This window comes from Antedon bifida, chromosome 6 (assembly GCF_963402885.1).
Source record: "Antedon bifida chromosome 6, ecAntBifi1.1, whole genome shotgun sequence".
Classification (NCBI taxonomy): Eukaryota; Metazoa; Echinodermata; class Crinoidea; order Comatulida; family Antedonidae; genus Antedon; species Antedon bifida.
The window spans coordinates 10,242,316-10,267,453 of NC_136231.1; the positions used below are offsets into that span (position 1 = coordinate 10,242,316).

Here is a 25,138-nt window from a genome sequence, read left to right on the forward strand (position 1 = left end):
TGGACCATGATGTCATCACTTTGTAACTTTTTACTGGTAAAATATGGAACTCCCGGTACGATGCCTGCGACAACAACACACACGTGGGTATCAGTTGTTTTGTTTCTATTGTTTAGACCTACCATCATATTTATGTAATCTGAACCCGCCCGTTACTGTATGTAACAAAGTTTATTTTTTCTCTATTGTTAGGCAAACAATAAATAAGAAAGTTTATAGAATTCATGTAAATTGTTTTTCATCGGGGTTTTGTACATGTGTTGTTTAGAGTTCACGTCGTATTATTTTATATAATGTGAGGCGTACAGCGAGAAGTGTACAACAGGGAGGCTAGGCTAGAATAGAGAACTACCTAAACTAAGCCCCCACAAAAACATATTTAGCGATCTTTAATAGGTCAATAAATAGCCTAACAATAGTAATATTATAAAATGATGTTTCCTTGTATTTTCCTAACCGTAAGCCAAATATTTAAATTAAAATACAGAGCTAGTGTTTTAGGCCAAGTACAGTATTCACTCAAATAACTGTGAGTGTGAATGGGTTTTCCGCCGCCCGGTGGTGTAGAAAGTCAAATTATTACATTCTTCTAACACGTTTATTAAATGTCTTTTAGTATATTTCTATCTAACATGTCTGCATTGTATACTTGCTTTATAAATTCTCTGCTTATGAAACGACGCTAAAGTTGCTAAATTGACGTTTAAAGCAGATATTTGTCTGACATCAGCCCATGTTTATAATGAAAACAAAACAAGGTTCCGAAAATGGTACAGTCCAAAATGAGGTGTGCAATTAAATAATATCAACATAAACATATGCACACGGTATCAGGGCTGTAATTATAAGAGAACTGATTTCCCCTGGACGGGAAATGGTAAAAACTTGTATTTATTCGACCTCGCTTCTCTCTCGCTCTAGCTGTGTGCGGAGGATCGCTCCAACGTGGTTTCGTGGAGCGATTAATGGTCCAGTCCGTAACAGGGGTGTACATTAGTTACAGCACTAAATACATGCATGATACTTACTATTATATTATAAAAATAATTATCCTATAACAGTTGAGATATAGACCCAGGTCCTAGACTAAGAGACCTATTGTTAATTTTCGACTGTTATAAAAAGTCTAAAGAACAATGAGCCTATGGGTAAAATAGTCATATAGTCATAGTCATATATACTTTATTGTCCATTTAAAAAACAGAAATGTGATTTGAAAACTGGCAAAATACAAAAATATAAAATACAATTTACAAAAACACACACAAAAAGTTAAGAGGCTAAAAATTGTTAAAATTATATAAAAATTATTATTATTTAATTATATTATATGATTTATTATTATATTGCACTAACGATGACTTAAAGTTTATATAAAAGCATTAAAAATACATGCGTGAGCTATAAAAATAAACAAAAGCGGTTACATTTTATCTTTGTACTCTGGAGTTATATAAGTGTATAGCATTAGGTACAAACGAGCACCTAAACCGTTTTGTTTTGGTATTAAGTGCACGTAGTCTTATGCCAGAATTCATGAGAGCAAATTGTTTGTGAAGAGGATGTGTTTCATCATCAATGATATTTTTTACTTTTTTTAACACATTTTCTTTATACAAGGATTCAACATCAGGTAAGTGCTCTCCTACTAGTCTAATTGCTCTATTTCCTATTCGATTAAGTTTAATTTTATCTTTTTGCATTGTATTACCATAAAAACAAACATTACAAAAAAGTATTACACTGAGAATTACAGAGTTATAAAACAATTTAAGTATAGTTTTGTCAAAACCGTTATACAGGATATAATAGTATGTGTAAAGAAAGGGTGAAACAATTAAGAGCCAAGTGTCATAGGATTTGTTAAATCGAGGCGCTGGCAACAATTCTAGGCCCAGTAGGTCTGTTACCATGTTTAAGACAATCAGTCATAGATAGGGAAGCTTGACCTAACCCAAAAATAATCAATTAAAATCCTAAATAATCAACCTAGTTCTAAATAAACTGAACTTAAATACTAGTAATCTCTTCCATTCAGTAAAATCATGTGTAACGACACACAATGTCAAATTAAACAGTGTAGTTTCAAAAAGAATTAATTTTAATCTTATACTAATACTAAATTAGTCAGATAATTATAACGGAAATATTTATTTTTAACTTATAATTTTAATCGAAGAAAATGAATTTTGTGGCGTATAATAAAATAAACAAAAAGTCTGACATTAACAATGTAACATGCACACACAATTATTGCATCACCTTTTTATGAATCGTGTGACGTGCGACCATGTTTTGAAAATAGGGTGGATATTTTCCAAAGTTATTTTTAGTGTGCATATTTACTTAAATATATTTAGGGCTTAATCAATCAATCAATCAATCAGATTTATATAGCGCCAGTATCTATAATAATGTTCAAAGGCGCTTAACAAAGTTAAGTTAAATCCTAATGCATTTCTTGTATGAAGTACATGTGTTTACACACCAAGATCATGCATCTACAGTACTCACTACAAATCATGTACCATAACCCACGTTTGTCGCGCGTGTAAAATATGTGTAATTGCCGCGTGCCTGTATTTGCCGTGTGGACCAAGTCGTCATCACTTTATAGCTTTTTACTGGTAAAATATGGAACTCCCGGTACGACACACGTGGGTATTTTTCTATTGTTTAGACCTACCATCATATTTATGTAATCTGAACCCGCCCGTTACTGTATGTAACAAAGTTTATTTTTTCTCTATTGTTAGGCAAACAATAAATAAGAAAGTTTATAGAATTCATGTAAATTGTTTTTCATCGGGGTTTTGTACATGTGTTGTTTAGAGTTCACGTCGTATTATTTTATATAATGTGAGGCGTACAGCGAGAAGTGTACAATAGGGAGGCTAGGCTAGAATAGAGAACTACCTAAACTAAGCCCCCACAAAAACATATTTAGCGATCTTTAATAGGTCAATAAATAGCCTAACAATAGTAATATTATAAAATGATGTTTCCTTGTATTTTCCTAACCGTAAGCCAAATATTTAAATTAAAATACAGAGCTAGTGTTTTAGGCCAAGTACAGTATTCGCTCAAATAACTGTGAGTGTGAATGGGTTTTCCGCCGCCCGGTGGTGTAGAAAGTCAAATAATTACGTTCTTCTAACACGTTTATTAAATGTCTTTTAGTATATTTCTATCTAACATGTCTGCATTGTATACTTGCTTTATAAATTCTCTGCTTATGAAACGACGCTAAAGTTGCTAAATTGACGTTTAAAGCAGATATTTGTCTGACATCAGCCCATGTTTATAATGAAAACAAAACAAGGTTCCGAAAATGGTACAGTCCAAAATGAGGTGTGCAATTAAATAATATCAACATAAACATATGCACACGGTATCAGGGCTGTAATTATAAGAGAACTGATTTCCCCTGGACGGGAAATGGTAAAAACTTGTATTTATTCGACCTCGCTTCTCTCTCGCTCTGGCTGTGTGCGGAGGATCGCTCCAACGTGGTTTCGTGGAGCGATTAATGGTCCAGTCCGTAACAGGGGTGTACATTAGTTACCGCACTAAATACATGCATGATACTTGCGTTGTAATACTATATAACTGTTTTCCTCCCCGACGGGAAATGGTAAAACCTTTATGTTATTATTTGGCCTAGCAACTGTGTGTACTCAATGGATGAACTCTACAACGTGGTGCGTACAGAAAAGTACGTCATTCGATCAGCCACCAGCGACGATCGTGTTTTGTGAATTTCAAGTGTTTGCGAAAGGTTTTTTCTACCTTGTTTTTTTTAATGAGTTTTCTCAAATATGACTTAAAAATATATATAAACAAACCCTGAAACCAAACTAGGCCTAGAACTAGTATTTTCAATCACAGACATAATTGCACAATGGAGGTCTCCATGATTGCACCATGATGGAGGTTTTTACCTCCATGATTGGACTAAAATAAATTTTTATTTCAAATAGGCCTATATTTTGTTATATAAAATGCTGTTATCCTGTACTGTAATTCCAGTTATTGTCTGTTTGATGATAATAATATATATGAACAAAACATCAACAAATTATAAATACAGTTCGCTGCAGTTGAATTACTCAATGCAGTAATGCATGAGTGAATATGGACAGTATTGTTAGTACCTAATTACACGCGAGTCACGCGTTTTTCTCACCTGTGTAAAATGTGTGGGCTTGGTATATGATATGTAGTCAGTACTGTATCTTATTTAGTTCTGATTTTATGCCTATTTTATATAAAATTGGAGGCCATTTTGACAATTGTCAATACGAGGCAAAAAATTAAGTGTCAACAGGGCTTAGAGTGATCAGAAGGGATTAATTAGGATATCTGGCTATGTTGACAGCCTCTAACATTCCACTCTAGTCCTACTAACTTGATTTCTAGGTATCTTTTCAGATTTTTTTCCTACACTAGTTGGGATCTAATTAATAATGCAATAAAACAGGACAATTTCTGTCAAAAATGTTACCATTTGCTGCATGTCAAAATAGGATGCTTATGAATCATTACAAAAGCAAGGTTTACCTGTACAATCTCAGAATTGAATTTTGATTCCAAATGTGCTGCCCTCTCTGTTTCAATACTTTCTTCTAACAACTTTACTTTTGCATAAGCCTCCTGAAATTAACAAAACAGTAAGTTGCAAGTTTAGATATAAAAAACTTAACACCATACAGAACTGAACAGGTAATGAAAATAATAATAATAATGTAAATGATAATGACTGAAAGGTCTTTGAGTATTAAATAAACCGCTTTACTCCACAATTATGATCAAACCTGCTTATTTAAAACTGCAGTATTGTTTGGTTTCCAAATTGTAAATTCTAGCAAATTGTTCAAAACCATGATATTGGTCCAATTTTTTTGGTAAATACATAGTAAATGTGTAGATTCTTGTCTTGTGTTGTTTTTATCTTTTATTCATTCAAAGTTTGCGATTAAAATACAAATAAAACATGCCCACCTCCAAGAATGTTAGGCCTATCCACTATCTACAGCTAGATACCAGTCACCGTGATCGAATCGTTTTATTTGTTGATTCAAAATCCATATTTACATACTGACATTTAGCAAAATATGGTATGATAACCTAAGTCATTCTTATCTGATGTTTGCGGTCTGCAAATCGATTTCTATACAAGTTTTACAAGTCTGTCGTTTCAGACAAAAATTGAAACGTCAACTGGTGGACTAACATAAAAAAAGAAGACAATAGCTACAGACTTCGGGCAAGTGTAGTCTATTAAGAAAAAATAGCAATTCACAAAACAAAAGCTTGCGCATTTACAGTTATTTTTTTCAATTTTTAACATTGTACTAAGCTAAAGGTGGGCAAAACATACGATGCACACAATTCATCTGCTATCTGCCTAACAATTGAATCTATGCAATACAACTGTACCTGTATTTCTTCCTTGAGTGTTTGTTCTCTTTCTGTCATATATTTAATGTCTTTAAGTTGGCATCTGACTGTTTCTGTTTGTATGTTCCTCTCCATTTCTAGCTGCTCAATCTTCTCTTGTGCATCTTCATAAATACTGTAAAATAGTTGTATTAATTAATACAGATACTGATTTAACTGAAATTAGAATTATGTCAAATTCTTGAAATTGAAAAAACCTAATTTAAGAAACAGGATTTAAAAAAAAAAAACAGAGTGAACAAAAATCAAGCTTAGTAATAACTCGAGCTAATACCATACTTTAATTACTTCAACCAAAGATCGTACAAGAAGATGACCAACAACAAAAATTGTTCCATACTGCAGATGTTTGCATACAATTGCATGCTCATTCAAACTGGACAGTGATTTATGTAAGTTATTCAGCTATCTTCTGATATATACAATCTTTGCCTTTATTAAACATAACAAAATAACAATTGAAATACCAATTTTAGTTATTGTTTATGGCCTGATTTGTGACACTAATGTTTAGCCTTAACATATTAGTAGGGATACCGAAAGCGGACTCCATTTTCATTACCACGATTAAACAGCGAGCACATCACTATGCGCGCAATGTCATTGATGCAGTGTTTTCTACATTGGTAAACACTTTTTTTAGGCCATTATTCTGAAAATAAATTATGAAAATATTCTTTTTAAGTGAATATTTATTTACCTATTATTCTATAAGATCAAGTAATTTTTATTATTATTATTATTATTATATTTAAACTAAAAATGTGAATATAGTGGTTAAAAGATTGTTATCGTCTAGCGCGTATAGCTTTTGTTTACTACAAAACCATCAAACGGCTCAATGACCTACCATTTCACCCTTATTTTTGTAGTTGAGCCTCTTATGAACTTAAAATGTTTTTTTTTCCTACACAAAGATAATATACTGTAGTTCCACATACCATGTGTTTGTTACTAAGAAAAATATTAATTTTAAATGCTAAAAAAACAGTTTTATCCCGATATGAGGCCTTTATGATTCAAATATTTCATAGTAACAACCCATATACCATGAAAAATATCCGTTTTGGAAAATTCCGAGAGGCTCAACTACAAAAATTCCATTTTTTGGTAAGATTTCATTGTAAGCCAATCAAACTTCCGCTTTCGACCGCTCCGCAGGGCTCACGGTTGAACGATTTTGGATTCTCCCTATATTTCGAAAAACTATATTTTCATAATTCTTTCTTTATTATAATATTGATACAAAATACTAACAGGCAATGTATTAATTTGAAATATATTAACTTTTAATTTTACATCACTATCCCTAATATTAGTTCATTAATTAACAAGATTACAATAAAATTACACTTTTAATAGCTGAATTGTCTAGCTTTACAGGCATGTAAATAAAAAAATATAAATGAAAATTTCTTTAAGCTAAAATTATGTGTTTTATGAAGATCGCATGGTTATGTCAAATTACTATGCGGTTAGTGTCTCTTCGTGGTGTCGCTGACGATATGTGCCTAAAGACATAAAATAAAACAAAATAAATAAATCAAACTTTACCCCTCTTGCTCTTGAAACACTTGGTCAAGCTGATCTTTTTCTGTTTTCATTACATCAAGCTGTGCTGTAAGGGTAGCTATTACTTTTTCCTGATTAAAACATAAATGTGATAAATACTGTAAGCATAGAAGAAGTGGAGTTGTAGCTTTAACCATCGTTTTCCTGTCTTCATCTGTTGGTTCTAAAGGCTCTTGTTTAAAGCAATGAACAACAGGGGTATTCAGTGTTGTTTCTCCAGTTGACAATATCTCTATGATGAAACAAAAGCCAGAAGGCTGGCTCATACAGTTTACCTTTTCCATTATGATGTCTTTGTACTTCTCTTCAGCACTTTCAAAGTTTGATGTGGATTTTTTCAATTTATTTTCAAGATCCTTAATGTAGTTTTGCAAATCATGTATTTTTTCTAAACAAAAAAGACAATTGCTCAAATTAGGTAATCTTGTAAAAAGTTAGCTATTTCTTTTATTTTCCTCCAAGGGGCCATGTCAAAATGATATTACTCAGTTATTCCATGTAATACAATTCATTAATGAGGTGGGTGTAACCATGTTCATTGAAGCTACTAATGTTTGCCTCATTCATATTCATGAGGTAAATACGGATTCGTTTGCTTCGTTTTACTGAATAATAAAAAACAGTACATGCGGTAAACGGTTTAAACATTTTGTAATATATAAACATTTATTTCGCTAATTCAATGAATATAAAAATAACATGAAGTACCAGAAATATTAATGTAAAATGCCAGACCAGCTAGCAAACAATTTGGAATTAAAAAGCAGTTTATAACGCACAGTTTATCACACACAATATTCACAATCATATTATTAGATAAATTAATACGTAACAAAAAACTATAAATAGACTTGCGCATAAATTCACCAAAACTAGAAACACCAAAATTAACAAACATTTCAGAAGCACTACAGAATTTATACTCAAATTCAGTAACATATGCAAAGAATTATTGTAACAAACTTTTAATAATACATTATATGTTACGTGTGTTGTTTCCGCTATTTTCAATTCAGAGGAATTCCCATTTTTAGAGCCCAAACAATTTTTTTTTTTCATCGACAACACGCAGTATAATTCAGTACAGTAGAGTACACTGTAGTAACGTTTGTTCAGTGAAAAGGGGAATTCCCAGTTGTGTGCCTGTCACCGCCGTGCTGCAAGTATAGTAAAGTGCAGTAATGGTTTTATTTTATTTTTTTTCAATTAAAATACAGTTATGAGTGAAAATATGGTAAAATCATGTCTGATCTAAATATTTACAATAAAAAATCACACGGAAAAACCTTATCCGTGACGCTTAAAAATATCAACCACAACCAATCTAAAAATAGATTAATAACAGGCACTTTCTAGAGTTGAGATATGCATATTGCAAATGAGACTCGTGACATGACCACTATGACGAAGCAAGCCAAGAAACAAAAGACTGAGTAATAAAGTAAATAACGGCTGAGACGCGCTTTCACCGGCAGTCGCCAAGAGATGGACAAAGCTGCCTTTCTGCTCGGTGAACAACTGCAAGTTCCGATCAGCAGGACTTTCTTGCACAGGTCTTGCTATGCATGCCGCGGTACTTGTATGACATCTAGGCTACACAAGCAGTATGGTCTCATTACAAAAATGTCATGATTCTAGATGAATTACAAAAAATTAGATTCATTTTTTACACCAAATATACAAACCTTTGGATTAACCGTACACAGAGTATGAACAAATGAACACAAGAATATGCATCAGTCTGAGATCAAACGTTCCATGTATTTTGCTGACAGAGCACGGACTACACACAATGTTACAAAATAAACAAAGGCTTCTTAGTGGCGCATGTGCCATTAAGCTAAACTACTTTCAAAACATGCATGAGTGGGACAATTTAGTGGTGCATCGTAACTGGCCAACCAATCCCAGATCAGGGACCATGGTTTGGATTCAAATAGACTCAATGATTTGCTGTAGATGACCCGATCACTTCGTTGTCCAATTTTGATGAAATTTTAAAAAAATGTTTCAGAAACTTATTGTTGGCAATCATCAACGCAGACATGTCAATAGACTGCATACGATTCCTAGACGGTGAGTACGTTTTGTACAATTTCAAATATAAATAGTTGACTTGCAACTTCCGCGGCAAGAGACATGGCGATCAAAGAGCATGCTTTTTTGATTGCCAGCAGTGCTTTGACATACGCAAATTGTTATTAAAAATGTTATTTTGTCTGTGCACAGAGTAATATAAATTTGACATGGCCCCTAATATGCTAATTATCTTCCAGGATTAACCCATAATGACCAGCTTTGTATTTTACTTTGATATTTAAATCACAGTTCCACTTACCATCTGATGTTATAATAACATTCTTTAACTGCTGTTGTTTATCTTGAATGGATTTTGATTGTTGACATGTTTCATTTCTAGCCTTGGCCAACTCAAATTCTATCGTCTGTTTAGCTGATTCTCCTTCCTCTATTTTTGCCCTCAGCTTAGCTAGTTCAATTTGAAATTGACTGTTCTGTATAAGATGAGCATTTATTTTACATTGATGCTAATAAAGTTGATACAGTATAAGCATTCATTTGTGTAATATAATTCCAGTTAGGCTCAGATATCAAATCCATGATTTATAAATGTTTGTTATATCACACTGAATTCAATACATTTCATGGTCTACATTAAAACTATTACTTTGCAGTTTGCTGTTAATTTAATGCTTTTCAAGTAGTCCGGTGGAAGGAGGTCGAGAGGGACAGGAATTTTCTACAAACCTGGAAGGTAATCGATCAGGATAGGTAGAAAGCGTTTTTTAGATATAAAGGGTCAAAGTTCAAAATTGACCAATTACAACAATGTATTATATATATGTATTATAACAAATTTGTCAAATGGTCTTTTATTACATTTTTATGATTACAGGTATCTATTTAATCACCTTATGAAAAAAAAGATCCTTTGTGATTAAGGGTCAAATCTCAATATTGACCAATCATAGAACATACCTATAAAACCAAATAAAAACTAACATTATACAAAAATTGGCCCTTCACACAGAGCTGTAAGACGGTAATATTGCGATAATTTGTGAGCGCCGGCCAAGTGTAAAAACCCCTTATTGCCGGCTTCCGTTTGACCGCCTCTGGACCTAGTAAAATTGCGGTAATATTACCATCACTGTCATAAGCCTGATCTGTGTGATAAAGTCCACGATATAACACCTACTTACGCAGCGAAGCATTACAATAAACCAAGGTTAAATTCGGGACATTTTCCTTGAGAAAGACTGTGGCAATTATTTTAGGTCTATTAAATTATTAGATTATATAACGGTAGTCGTGTCGAAGGCCAAGACATTAACAATGGCACAAAATTATTCAATGTACAAAATATAATATTTATTCATTCAAAAGTAAGATTATAAAACAATGTGAAAATGTAGTGATTCTAAACTGATGTTATAGTCTCAAGAATCAATACCCGAACTAACTAACTCAACTACAAAACATATATTTATATTAAGGGGACAGGAAGGATGACTAATACAATGGTACCACTTCCTGATTGACTTTCCTTGGAAGACCCACCTCAGGAATGTAGTGTTCCAAGTTAAGTAGGCATCGGCGGAGTAAGTAAGTAATTTTTAAATTTGCGTCTATTTGTAGGCCTAATATATTTTGTTTCTGTAGAATGGCCATCACGATAGGGCAGTTATTAGCACGCGGCCCATAGTTTGCGAAACGTCGATCTAGAGGATGTAGCATTTTCAATACATTACAAACCACATTTGATTCAACTGCAAATATTTATTAACATTTACCTTATTATTGAAATTACTTGTATGTTCTAGATTCTTTTCCTCCAACTGAGTAACAGTCTTTCTAAGTTTTGTTGAGAGTTCTAGATTAGTAGAAAATTAAAAAATTTAGTCTCTGCGTCAACTAGCAAAACTCCGCAGACACTCCAGAGTTTAGACAGCTGTGTTGTAACTGAAAGCAATAAACATACAGTATGTGACATTGTCAATAGAAAACGATCAGGGTCGCTCAGAGTTCTGAAAGATATGTCCGAAAAACAAAAACAGGTCAAAAGTTCAGATTTCATTTTGTTTATGCAGTTTAGGTTATTATTAATTAGGTTCAAAATTGTTCTCATTTTCTGAATTTTCAAAATATTTTCATCAACCATCTAAACTCAGAAGAAGGAAAAACCAAGGAGATTTGCTCTAAAATTTGCAAAATCAATTTAATTAAAGAACACCGTCGTTTCTAAGGAAATTTCTTAAACACATCACCCAGTATACAGTATGGGGTGTGTTTGAAGGAGGAGGAGCGAAAATACTGGCGTAATGAAGTAGCCTATATGATTGGAATTGTAATAGGAAAAGTTACTACATTTGAACTGTCCAGGGGAGGAGTTAAGTTTTGTTGATTGTGGCTCGGATGGTGAGAGGAGAAAGAAGGCTGGGGGTCCGCAGTATCAAAATTAGATATTTTAATTATCAGCCAAAATGACACCTACAGTATTTATTTACACAGTTTACAACGTACTTAAACCATAGGCCTATCGTAGATATGTATACCCTCTCAATTAGAAGCTGAAGTTGAATTGAATTTGTCATGGGAAGAATTTGTTTTTAAAAAGAGTGTAGGGTGTTAGTATTGAAGAGGGGTGGGGGTTGGTGAGTATAGGGAGGTACTGGCGTCGGGTGTTATGTACTGAGAAGGCTTTAAACTAATTTTAAAACCCACCTTGGGGCAGGTATAATTGCTAGTTAATGATAAACCTGTGATCTGAAGCATAAAAAACAAATGCCTTACATAGGATTGCGAGAAAAAATAACGCTATGCATGGGTTACTACCAATATAGAAATTACGAGATGTAACTAATTTGTCTATCCAATTAGCAAAATATTGGTTGCTATTGGTTTTTTCTTTTTAAATCGCTTTTCAATTCAAAAATGTAACTTATAGTACCTTCCTCTTCATTTAATTCTCCTCGAAGTTCTCTATTTTGTATCCTTAGTTGTCGGATATCTTCTCTCATTTTTACATCATCCCTCACTGGTGAACGGCTTCTGACAAGTTCTTGACTAACCTCTGTAGGTGAATTACCAAAATCTATGCTGGCACCAAACTCAAATGTTCTCTATAAAAATTATCCAATTCTGATTATGTAATGTTGTACAGTAGTTGTTTACACATAAAATGTATTCAAATTCTGTTTATAACCTTGATTTTAAAAACATTGAAGTATATAGCTCCTGTAATAAGATTCCTTTTCATATTGTATGTCTGAAATTAGGAAAGGTAAATAAAAATGTAGATTTTATATGAATTAGCATAGTTTTTTATGATAATACAATTTTACAAGGGATGAAAACCAAAAATATGCTGTACAATTGAATTGGTAACCTGTACAATTGATTCTTGTTATTGACACATACCCAATGATCCTTGACCATGAAAACAAATTATTTAAGTTATCATTAGTATTGGTCGAGATGCTAAAATGTTGATTTTTATATAATAGCAGTACTATGGAAATGAAAAAAAGTTATATGGCGGCACTAATTTGCATTAAAAGTATAGTATTAGGCCTATTATTAATAGTATATATGGGACATTCTATGCGCATGTAAATAATAATATTTCCGTACACATTTTCTATATATAGTGTAGTGTTGTTATGTACAATTTGCCTCTAACAATGCCCACGGTATGGTATAGTGAAAACAAGATTATGAAACCTTAATTTTGGATGTGCTCATTGAATCTTCTGGACTCAATATGTCCTCTGATATACTACAATTTTCTTCATTCTTGCTATCCATTATGCAGTACACTACAAAACAGAAAAAAATAAGATGAATGCTATCATCTTATGATGATTTTAAAATTACCGTAGTTACCAAAGCCATAATTACTAAAATCGCCGATATGATCGTTTTACTTTAGTAAATAGTTGCCTTTTAATCAACAGCACGATGATCATTTTACTGAAGAAATTCCTATCAACCCTTTTGGTAATAAAACAATCTATGTCTAATTAATTGAGGGAGTTCAGCGTAGAGCAACTAAATTTATTTTAAATAATACTGCAATTTATTACCATTATGTTATAGGCGTCACTTTACTGATATCGTTTTTCTTTTTAAGTTATTCAATTCTAATATAATTAATACTGACAATTATTTAATATTCGTAATCCATGTGTTACTCGTAGCTCTTCTTCTGTTGGTACTTTTTTTGATATTCGTCGCTGCAGTTTAAAAGAATCTTCTTTTCAATCATATATCCCACATGTTACCAGAATTTGGAACAATTCGCAACTTAGATATTTCTGTTAGTTCTTTTAAAACTAAATTATCTATTATTTAAATAATTTTGATATTGAAAATTTGTGTAGTTGGTCGCTTTCTTGCATTTAAAAAAAAAAAATCTCTGTTTGCAATTTGTTTCACTCAAAATGCTAGATTGACTAACCTATTAATATGTAGAACGTGCTCTGTTCTGGGTTGACCAACTAGCATAGGTGTTTAGCACCTGTTTGGTCTTTCCTTGCCTTTTATACTTGTTTTGTCTTCCTTGTATTGTGTATGGCAGAAAATTGAATAAATAAAATAAATAAACCTAATAAATATCCTCATATCGGGTGTTTATTTAATTTTAAATTAAACAAGACAGTGAAGAGGCACGAAATAATACGTACACGGACGTACGACGAATACACACACGCACATCATCATTTTTACGACATATTTGGTGATATGATGCAATTTTATAAAGGATAATGATGGGATTGCCTTTCCGGGATTGTGGTTTCTAGGACAAGGACAAGGACATCTACCTACGGTCAGAGAGCCTTTGCAATGGCAGCGCCAACTTTGTAGAACTCCCTACTTATCACAATCAGACAGTGCACTTCTCTTAACTCATTTAAGACTCAACTCAAGATTTTCCTTTTCCAACAAGCTTTTCATTAATTTAACATTTCCTGCTTTTATTTTTGATGTAAAGCGCATTGAGAGCCTGGTTATATGCGCTATATAAGAACAGACTATTATTATTATTATTATTATTATTATTATTATTATTAATCAAATGTTCACTGTAATAAAATATGTACCTGTACTTTTCAATGACATATGCCGAATAATATTATTATCTTAAACTATGTTTACAAATTGTCATTTTTGGCACACATCTTTCTCCTAGACCTGTAAAATAAAAACTAAAAACAATTTAATTATTAATCGACCAAAGTAAAAATAATTTAGATTTTATCGCGACAAAAGTTAAACGCAACCTTTTTTAACGCGACCGACATCGTCGTAAAATTCGGAGTAATGCAGAGTAATTTCCTCGCTGGTGAGCTAGCCCATCATTTAAGCGCGACAGTGAGACTACTAGTAGGGATACTGAGAGCTGACTCCATTTTCATTACCACGAACAGCGCGCACATTACTATGTGCGCAATGTTACTTAATGTTATATGTTAATGTTACTTTGGTAAACACTTTTTATTAGGTCATTTATTCTGAAAATAAATTAATTATGAAAAAATCCTTTTGAGTGAATATTTATTTACCTATTATAATAAGATCAAGTATTTTTTATTTCCATTTCATTCAACCAAAAATGTGAATATAGTGGTTAAAAGATCGTTATTGTCTAGCACGTATAACTTTGTTTACTACAAAACCCCTCATTTTCAAACTTATTTTTGTAGTTGAGCCTCTTATGACCTCAAAATGTTTTTTCTTCCTACACCAAGATAATATAGTTCCACATACCATGTGCTTGTTTTGTGGTATGATGTCATCGTAAGCCAATCAAACCTCTGCTTTTGACCGCTCCGCAGGGCTCACGGTTAAACGATTTTGGATTCTCGCCCCTTTGATTGGTTGACGCGAATCAACACACAGCGGAAGAATTTTCTTGCGAGTGCCGTGAAGTCACATGGTCTCAGGTTTTTTACACGGGAAAATAATGCATTGAAATTCTTCGAATGAGGTTAAATAAACACTCTTTTTTATATAATAAACAAGTAATATCATATTTATTGAATTTTACAATATTTATATACAAAATATATTACTTAAAACCATGATTTTGTATTTAAATATTATTTTGTACATTCATACAAATTTGTCGACTGAGGGCACAATTTGTTTACATCGGTCGTAGCTAAAAACGATCATTTTCGGCGATGTTTTAAACCCTATATTTCTAATCTACAAGTCATATTTTCATAATTCTTTCTTTATTATAAAGTTTTTAATATAAATTTTACATCGCTATCCCTACTACTAGGCTAGTACTGGGTGCAGGTCAAGTCGGCCCCAAACCGTCTCGGCCAAAGTCAAGTCGGCCCCACGTCAAGTCGGCCCCAAGTCAACTCGGCTTCAAGTCAACTCGGTCTCAAGTCAACTCGGCCTCACGTCAACTCGGCCAAAAACTAATCGGTCAACTCGGCCACAATAAAGTATGGAACGCAAAAAGTGTTTAATATTATTATATTACTATCCACTCTTTAAAAAAAATTAAGAAATAAGAAAAATACTCATATAAAAAAATGATCTCATTGCCGATATGAATAGAAGTACCTGCGTGTTACAAAAACATGTGCAGGTACCACATTTTAGTAAATCAAAGACATAGGCCTACGTTCCACCATGGAGCTATTATAGCTCCATGGTTCCACCATTTGGCCATAGAAAAATGATCGTACATATCGTTTTTGTCCATGATTTGCGTTGCGAAAACACGTACGGTAGCAGTTGTATTATTTCCTAATAAATTAATGGTTGCTGATTCTATGATTGAAAGTCGGTAAAATATCACAACAAAACAGCGGGTGAAAAAAAGGAATGGTTTGAAAATGATATATATCTCTAACTAACTGTGAATCCAAATGGTAAACGAGTGGTGATGATCATGAGCTACTGTAAGGTTATTTAGAGTGATTTAGTTGCCAATTTGGTACTGTATAGGGCCTCCTAGTGTCTAAATTCATACAAATTTGTCGACTGAGGGCACAATTTGTTTACATCGGTCGTAGCTAAAAACGATCATTTTCGGTGATGTTTTAAACCCTATATTTCTAACAAGTAGTCATATTTTCATAATTCTTTCTTTATTATAAAGTTTTTAATATAAATTTTACATCGTTATCCCTACTACTAGGCTAGTACTGGGTGCAGGTCAAGTCGGCCCCAAACCGTCTCGGCCAAAGTCAAGTCGGCCCCACGTCAAGTCGGCCCCAAGTCAACTCGGCTTCAAGTCAACTCGGTCTCAAGTCAACTCGGCCTCACGTCAACTCGGCCAAAAACTAATCGGTCAACTCGGCCACAATAAAGTATGGAACGCAAAAAGTGTTTAATATTATTATATTACTATCCACTCTTTAAAAAAAATTAAGAAATAAGAAAAATACTCATATAAAAAAATGATCTCATTGCCGATATGAATAGAAGTACCTGCGTGTTACAAAAACATGTGCAGGTACCACATTTTAGTAAATCAAAGACATAGGCATACGTTCCACCATGGAGCTATTATAGCTCCATGGTTCCACCATTTGGCCATAGAAAAATGATCGTACATATCGTTTCTTTCCATGATTTGCGTTTGCGAAAACACGTACGGTAGCAGTTGTAGATATCGAAATAGCTGCCAAAGGCGCAGCTACGAATTGGTTTCAGATGTTGTTGCCTAATCAAATGCATACACTGAAGAAATCTACGCGTGATTCAACCATGGAGTTAACACTATTGAATACCTCAATGATTCAACCAAACAATCTTATTACACCTAATAAATGTCCTCGCATATCGGACATGTTTATTGAATTTTGACGCACGAACGAACATACGCGCCTACGTACGTGCATCATCATTATTTGGCCTACAATGTGTTCCTATTTATTATCCAAATGTTCATATTGTAATCATTAATAATAGTATGAATGCTAGCTCTTATTAATCAATTGTTTGTTATGCGCAATTTGAACAATTTGTGCAATTTGAAATTTTATTAAACGTAAATAAAGGAAAGTTGGTGAAATCCTTCTTATTTTTTTTGCTAAATGTGTTATTGTCTAAATATTAATATTCATTAAAAGTCAGAATTATTCATAGGTAAAAAAATGTGAAGAAATATTATTTTATCAATCCCCTTCCTTTGCACCTTTTGCATTCCATACTTTAACGGGGCCGAGTTGACCGATTATTTTTTGGACGAGTTGACGTGAGGCTGAGTTGACTTGAGGCCGAGTTGACTTGAGGTCGAGTTGACTTGGGGCTGACTTGACTTGGGGCCGACTTGACTTTGGCCGAGACGGTTTAGTTTAGGGCCGAAGTGGATCGAAATCCTAGTACTGTACTACACGCACAGCTTCCCCTTTTTATGCCTACACCTTCCGTGTTATTTTGTGTTCAAATTGCCCAAGAATATCATTCAATTGCGTAATTTTACGCACTTGTAAACTATTTTAACGTTAGGGGCGACTTTGAGATGGGGCGACTTTGAGATGACTTGGCCTAGCCTATGTTATGCGCGATTTGAACGATTTGCGCAATTTAAAATTGCGCAAAGAATTCCTTGCGCAATTTGAATTGAAACATCCCTTTCAAATTGCGCAAGCAACGTATTAAATTGCGCAAGTAATCTGCAAATTGCGCAAGGTTTTTGGACAGATTGTGAAATCATGCACACATATTTTTATAGTAATTTCTAAGAATGATTAAAAATTAAAGATAATATCGCATTTCCTTATTTTAATAGTGAAAATGTTGTTATTGTTAGCATACCAACGAAGACCCGACAAAGGAAAACGAAGCGGTGGTGTTCTCCGGCGGGCGGCTATACTACTCTAGCCTACTACTGGCTATGTTTTGATAGCAAGTCTAAATGGTGGTGGCGGTAGACTATGTTGTGTATTACTGCCTTAATTTTTGTTATTTTTACATTCATTTTGATTTATTTCAAGTTACAATGAGTGATAATATTATTTAATTGTGTATGCCATTTATGTTGTGTATTATACACATGTTATCTTCGCATTTATTATGTTTCATTTTGAGTTATTAGTTTCCAATAAATTATTATTGTTAACCAATCGTCGACGTTAACACGCATTCTGTTGCGCAATTTGAAAATGTTACAAATTGTGCAGCGCAATTTGAAATTGCCCAAGGATTTTCTTGCGCAATTTCAAATTGCGCAAGTTGATTGCGCAATTTAATACTGCGCAAGAAAATCCTTGCGCAATTTCAAATTGCGCAAGAATTCTTTGCGCAATTTCAAATTGCGCAAGGAATTTTTTGCGCAATTTCAAATTGCGCAAATCGTTCAAATCGCGCATAACACCTATACTAGCCTACCCTAGGGCCGCCCTGGCCTAGGCCTAGTAATAATAGTAAAAAGGCTAGCCTCTAGGTAGCTAGGCCTAGGCTAGCATCCAAACAATGGATTACCCAAACTATATACCTTTTTAAATTATCAACTCAAACCTATGATACTGTAGGACAATTTAATACAGTACCTGTAACTGTATTACTATTACCATGTTGATAATGATTTTTCTTTTATATTTTTGCAAATAGTTTAAGAACCTGTATCCGTCATATTATGTATTGTTTTGATGTATTATGTTATTTTTTTGGATGCACCACTTCTGTGTGTGCCACCGCCGATGCAAAGGTGTCATTTCCTAATAAATTATTATTTTTATTATTAATCAATAAAATGCGATACCAGTACCGCCCCTACCTCTGCTGGCGATACCGGGCTCTAGCCTAGAGGGTACGCCCTATAATTATTATTACTAACCTGATTAACCATGTCTTGTAGTACTACCAACCGCTATATATAGGCCTCTAGGTCTAGCCTAGGCCTAGAAGAAACAACCTACTTTTTCTTTCAAATGTAATTCTTCCGCGCGCCAACTAGATTCATCGTCGTCGATTCTCTTTTGATTTTTTAAAATTGCTGCTGCCAGACCTCGATATGGTGGGTTACTTTTGCCTCACTACTGGAAGGGAAGTCGTAGTCTAGCTTGTAACAGACTACTGTAATTTATTTCCTAATAAATTAATGGTTGCTGATTCTATGATTGAAAGTCGCAAAACAGCGGGTGAAAAAAAGGAATGGTTTGAAAATGATACATATCTCTAACTAACTGTGAATACAAATGGTAAACGAGTGGTGATGATCATGAGCTACTGTAAGGTTATTTAGAGTGATTTAGTTGCCAATTTGGTACTGTATAGGGCCTCCTAGTGTCTGTCATATTGCATTATTTTATTTACCGTTTCATTTTTTTTTAAATTAATAAAATACAGTATATTATGGCTTAGAAGTTAAATATATATATATACATATATCTTTGTTTTAATTTTATATACATTATGAAATTCATTGTTTATTATTTACAGGTTTTGTTTGGAAACGATCATTTATAAATTCGGGTCGTCGTCGTCGGCTCTGGAATTTTACCAAAACGATGACGATTGGAGAGAGACTGATGATATAAATATGCGTTAATTATTTCTGTAAAATAACTAAATATGCCTATAAAACGAATGATTCAGGTACAAGAAATGTCCAAGAGTAAATCTATCTCTGTCATAGAAAATCCAGAACACCTAAAAGTGTTTAAAAATGTCGTTTTTCAGTCTGCTCGTCAAGGAAAGCTGACCACACTGCGAGGCATCCTGGATTCGCTATCGAAGGAGGAAGTGCAATATATTGTGTCAACAGTAACAGAGAGTACTACACCATTGCTCATGGCCTGTCGCCATGGGCATCTAGATATTGTAAATTATTTTATTGAACAGTGTATTGCTGATTATGAACAAGTCGGATCTGTGACTTTTGACGGCGAAACCGTTGATGGAGCTCCGCCGCTATGGTGCGCTGCTGCAGCAGGCCATTTTAACATAGTTCAGTCACTAATAAAACATGGAGCAGATGTCAATCATACGACATTCTCTAATTCAACACCATTACGTGCAGCATGTTTTGATGGTCACTATGATATTGTAAAGTACCTTGTGCAACACAAAGCAGATATTGAAGTCGCAAATCGTCATGGTCACACATGTCTCATGATCTCGTGTTATAAAGGTCATTTTAAAATTGCAAAATATCTGCTGGAGCTTGGAGCAAATGTTAATCGAAAGAGTGTAAAGGGCAATACAGCATTGCATGATTGCGCTGAATCGGGAAGCTTAGAAATAATGAAGCTCCTTTTTCTGAAATACCATGCAAAAATGGAAAATGATGCGTACAATATGACACCTCTTTTAGCTGCAGCAGTTGCAGGTCATAGAAACATTGTTGATTTTCTTGTGTTAAGATATGAAATTGATAAACTGGAGAAGATTGATTCGTTAGAATTAATGGGAGCAACATATATTGATAAGAAGCGTGATGTGCTACAGGCATTGAAATACTGGAATCGTGCAATGGAAGAACGTTATAAGGATCCAAGAAAAGTTATAAAAAAGTCAAGACCAGATGATCTTATACCTGCTTATGAATATGCTATAGAAGCTGAGAGTGCCGATGAACTTGAGAATATTGTGTCAGATGTGGACTTAATGCGAATGCAAGCATTATTAATACGAGAACGAATATTGGGTCCAGCCCATCCTGACACAACTTACTACATTCGATACCGTGGTGCCGTTTATGCCGATTCTGGAAACTTTGATCGCTGTATACAATTGTGGATGTATGCACTTGACATGCAACAGAGTGTACTTGAACCACTTAACCCAATGACCCAAAGTAGTTTGTTGTCATTTGCAGAGCTATTTTCATACATGATGTCAGAACGTAATGGCCAAAGAGTATATAGTAATTTATCATTTGTTGATATGAAAACTGTTTATCTAAAAGGAGTAAAAGAAATCGAACGTGCAATCACCATCGGCAAGCCTATGCCATTAACAGAAAAAGATATGATGAATTTTAACCGATGTCTGCAAATATTAATGCATCTTATGAACCTTGTTGCAAAGTTGGAGTGTAAGCCAGAAGATGCACAGGTTATTAAACGTGCCACTTACAAGTTGCTAAAGATTAATCCAAAGGGAATGAATGGTTATGAGCCACTACATTTAGCTGTTGATAAAGACACCTCGGCAGTTGGTCGCTACCCAGTCTGTTGTTTCCCAGATAAGAATGTTGTTTCACTCTTGATAGATTGTGGCGCGGATTTAAATGCCGTTGACGTCAACAGAAACACTCCTCTTCATATTGCAGCCATGTCTCTAAAAGACAATTGCATTGAAGTTATGAAGTTCCTTATAGAATCAGGTACACATATAGATAGTCGCAATTCAAACAACAAAACTGCTCTTGAGCTTGTTGAAGGTACATGTGATATATGTCCAATGAACTATGTTACATTGAAATGTTTGGCAGCGAAGGTAATTTTACACCATAACATTCTGTACAAAGGTCATGTACCTTGCAAACTAGAAGGCTTTATTGAATCTCACTGATGTAAGCATTACTTTAATATCATCAAGACGAATTCGATCTAAGTTGGCCCTAAACCATCTCGGCCTCTGTCAACTTGGCCTCAAGTTAACTCAGCTACAAACTAATCGGGTCAAATCGGCCTCAATAAAGTGTGGAACGCAGAAAGTGCAAACAAATCAAATGGATAAAAAATACTATTAAATATTTCTTCACATTTTTTACATTAGAATTCTATCAAAGAAGACTTCGGCTAATAAATAATAATAATTTTACTATTATATTAAATTTTTCTTATACTATAGCAAGGAACACATTATTACAATACAGTAATTAATATCACTATAATTAAAGCAGTGATATGTGTTTTTTATTTCGAATCTACCATACAAGAAAAATAATCACAATAGATTCAGGACGATCCAATAATTCTTGCATAAAGAATTAGCCTAGCCTTCATTGGGGTCAAAACTAATAATAATACTACATACAGTAGGCCTAGACTAATAATATATTTACAAAATTAATATTATGACCAGGGCCTCTACCACACAAATTCTGCTATAGTTATACTAGTTCTACTTTATTAGGGCCGAGTTGACCAACATGAGGCTGAGTTGACGTTGGGCCGACTTCCGGCTTGACTTTGGCCAAGATGGTTTAGGGCCGACTTAACCCGGAGCCCCATTGAACTGTGCTTTATTAATGTAAATTGCTCGTGCAGTTCTAAAGTGAAAACACAGCCTTGATTTGAATTCAGGACATGCTTACCAAAGCATAACTTACTGTAATTGTCTTTGATTAATGCTCATTTATTCTTTTACTACTTTTAGTTTCCCTAATTATTATTCTCTAATGTTATAAAATGCTGTTTTACATATTGATGTTTCAATTTCTAAAATTATATATATATGATGCAAGGGATTTACACAAACTTGTGCTATAGCTCTTTTTTGTTAAAAGATCTATACTAATTACATTTTTTCAAAGGAAATTTGAGATTGAGAGAACAGTCCCATATACAATCATTTTAATTACTACATCATCATTTTAATTGCAAACATTGGTAAACTTCGTTCACATTAGAATTCGATGTTGTCATACAATACTGTAGTAGGATATTTTCACTCCTAAAATGCCCTTGAGTGTGCAATTTGGTCAATTTCTACACATCTACAGCACCCCTTAATGTGTTGAGGGGTGCAATTTGTAACAAACCTACCTTTCAAAAGGCCTGTTTTTGTTTTTACTTTACTGCATATATGTTAAATATCAGATTTTTATCCTTCAAAAATATTCTGAACATATTACAGAGGATGGTGGGGTTGATGCTTGATTTAAAAGTGGGAGTTTGCATGACCACACCAAATCACCAAATTTTGATAATATAGCCATTTAGCTCTAAAAAGTCTTTGTTCAGAGTGATGATAAACAAAAAATAATGCTGGTCAAATGTAGGCATTTAAATTTATTTCAATAAAGAAACGTCACTCTATGATCAGATATACTGTAAGTTGTAAATTCATTTGAGCATTATAATTCATAGTATATCTAAATTTTAGGGTTGACTCAGTTATTTGAAATTAATATGATTTGAACACCAGAAAATATCGATATAATAAATAAATTTAGTTCAGAAGTGCATCACATTATGATCATTTGTAGCAATTGTAACATCAAAAACGTGTGAAAAAACTACTAAGTAATTGATATCGCAAATTCTTGCCCATTGCGATTAGTTGTACTGTACAATCTACCAATTACATCACAACCAATTGTATGGTTGCATGGAATGCACATCTGAATAGTGTATACAGTACTAAACAAATAATGAATGTTTATGAGTGTGATGGTACAAATAATTTCATGAGGTGAAAGATTGAATTCATATTTCACCAAATGAAATTATTTGTACCATCGCACAAATATAAAACATTCATTATATGTTTTTAACATCAAATTACATTTTTGTCATTGCCATTGTTTTGAAGGAGAAATCGCGTTGCTGCTTCTGTTCACATAACAGACAATGCTGCTATTGGATTTCACAGATTTTTTTCCCTGTTGATAAAAAAAATTAAGGTGCTATTCCATGTTTGTTTAATAGTACATACTATTGCATGCCATGTGATGCACAATCGTCCAATCAAAATATAATATAATTTATGAGTGTGTGATCGTATCATCTGTGCTCATGTACCCTGCAAGTATGTTTACACTAAATTGAAAGTTAAAATATTGCACTTGTAATTTGATTTACCGTAATAGTAAATGGTGAAAAAGAATATATAATTACCTGTATATCTATAGCCAAAATGTGTCAGGCCTTTGAAATTCTCCTTTTTTTTTTGCTATGTTCTATTAAATTTATTTTCAGCAAATTATTAGCTTTCCTTTCCTTGTAAAACATATTTTCAAACTGTAGTGTCCATATCCATCCATATTTTGACTTAATAATACGATTGAATGAATATAACTCTACGAGTACTGCATGTTCACAATGATGAAGTATTCGTTTCATATAGTATTACTTTAACTATTATTAATGTTTATACCAGATTACTTTGTTTAAATAAAAATATTATTGTTTAAAGATTTACATGGCAAAGAAATAGAAATGCTTAAAACACTCTTTAGAAATATTAAATCAAAAGTAGGAAAGACATTTTTTATAACCAACTATTTACTACAAAAAAGATTGTATTCTCACAAAAAACAAAAGATTTTATTTGTTTTCTTTTAGGTTTTTAGGGGTTGATGTGCAATTGATGATATAAATATAATATTTATCTTATAGTATAAGCAACACTTTGTATTTTCAGGAGTTAAAATTAGCCTACTTTTGTTCCATATTACGGCACAGTTTGTGATTCTTAAAATGGAACAACAGAAGATGCTCACACTCACTATGCATATTAGAAGTTAGGTAGTCAACAGCAGAAGATGACCGACATTCATTAGAAGAATATGAATACCTATGTCTGTAGGATTTCCAATTATGAATTAACAATATAGACCAATGTGTTTTAAATACCACGGTACAGAAATAATTATTTGTTTGCTTTTTCAAAGTTGATTTTGTTAAGTTTGCTGTTTGACATAATATGGTAATCATTAAAAGACTGGACTGTTTTTTGTGTGTATTTTGTATATTATTTGTAACCGTACTACCACCAGGGTTTGTTTTAGGCTATTTTAGCATGGCGGGACTGTACGTCCATGATTTTGAGAAGTTTTAATGATGCCATAACTAACTGCAAGAAGAGCCATTATTTTTAAAATGTCCCAACTATGGTTGTTATGAGGTGTTGTGCATGTTTATTTGCTGTCATCCCCAAATCAAAAAATAAAAACAAACTGTAAAAATGAAATGAAATTTTCTAAACATGATTTACCATCTTTGACAGGCTGTAAACAAAAAGCATGATCACTCAACCATGACGTTATCAGTGCACCATTTTGTGAATTCAGCCTATCAATTATATTCATAACCAATAACGGAGATATCAATCAAATTTACTGCACTTAAACTTCAGGTCAAGTGTTAACATAACATATAAGTGCAATGTTCAGAGCCCTAGCAGCTCTATTTGTCAAAATGTTCTTACCATGCTTGGCATG

At 33.4% G+C, this 25,138-nt stretch overlaps 2 protein-coding genes across 2 annotated transcripts in view; one reads left to right on the plus strand and one right to left on the minus strand.

The window, feature by feature from the left end:
- The window catches only part of LOC144845309 (coiled-coil domain-containing protein 171-like), a 43,872-nt gene extending 24,882 nt beyond the window's left edge, over positions 1-18,990 (minus strand). Inside the window, exons 1-9 of the mRNA XM_078702542.1 lie at positions 18,860-18,990; positions 12,775-12,869; positions 12,002-12,173; positions 10,845-10,924; positions 9,371-9,545; positions 7,308-7,420; positions 7,015-7,103; positions 5,440-5,575; positions 4,561-4,653 (exon numbers count right to left, since the gene is read on the minus strand). Of these exons, the coding sequence (XP_078558668.1) occupies positions 4,561-4,653; positions 5,440-5,575; positions 7,015-7,103; positions 7,308-7,420; positions 9,371-9,545; positions 10,845-10,924; positions 12,002-12,173; positions 12,775-12,858 (942 nt within the window). The 5' untranslated portion in view covers positions 12,859-12,869; positions 18,860-18,990. The remainder of the gene's footprint in view (positions 1-4,560; positions 4,654-5,439; positions 5,576-7,014; positions 7,104-7,307; positions 7,421-9,370; positions 9,546-10,844; positions 10,925-12,001; positions 12,174-12,774; positions 12,870-18,859) is intronic.
- Positions 18,991-19,496: 506 nt separating this feature from the next.
- On the plus strand, positions 19,497-24,650 carry LOC144845322 (protein fem-1 homolog C-like). Its single transcript, XM_078702575.1, has one exon. It carries the CDS (start codon positions 19,597-19,599, stop codon positions 21,538-21,540), a length of 1,944 nt encoding a protein of 647 aa, XP_078558701.1. The 5' UTR covers positions 19,497-19,596; the 3' UTR covers positions 21,541-24,650.
- Positions 24,651-25,138: the final 488 nt, after the last annotated feature.

What these genes read in the sequence shown, in the direction of transcription:
- LOC144845322 (XM_078702575.1), top strand. Translation starts at nt 19,597, where the DNA reads ATGCCTATAAAACGAATGATTCAGGTACAAGAAATGTCCAAGAGTAAA.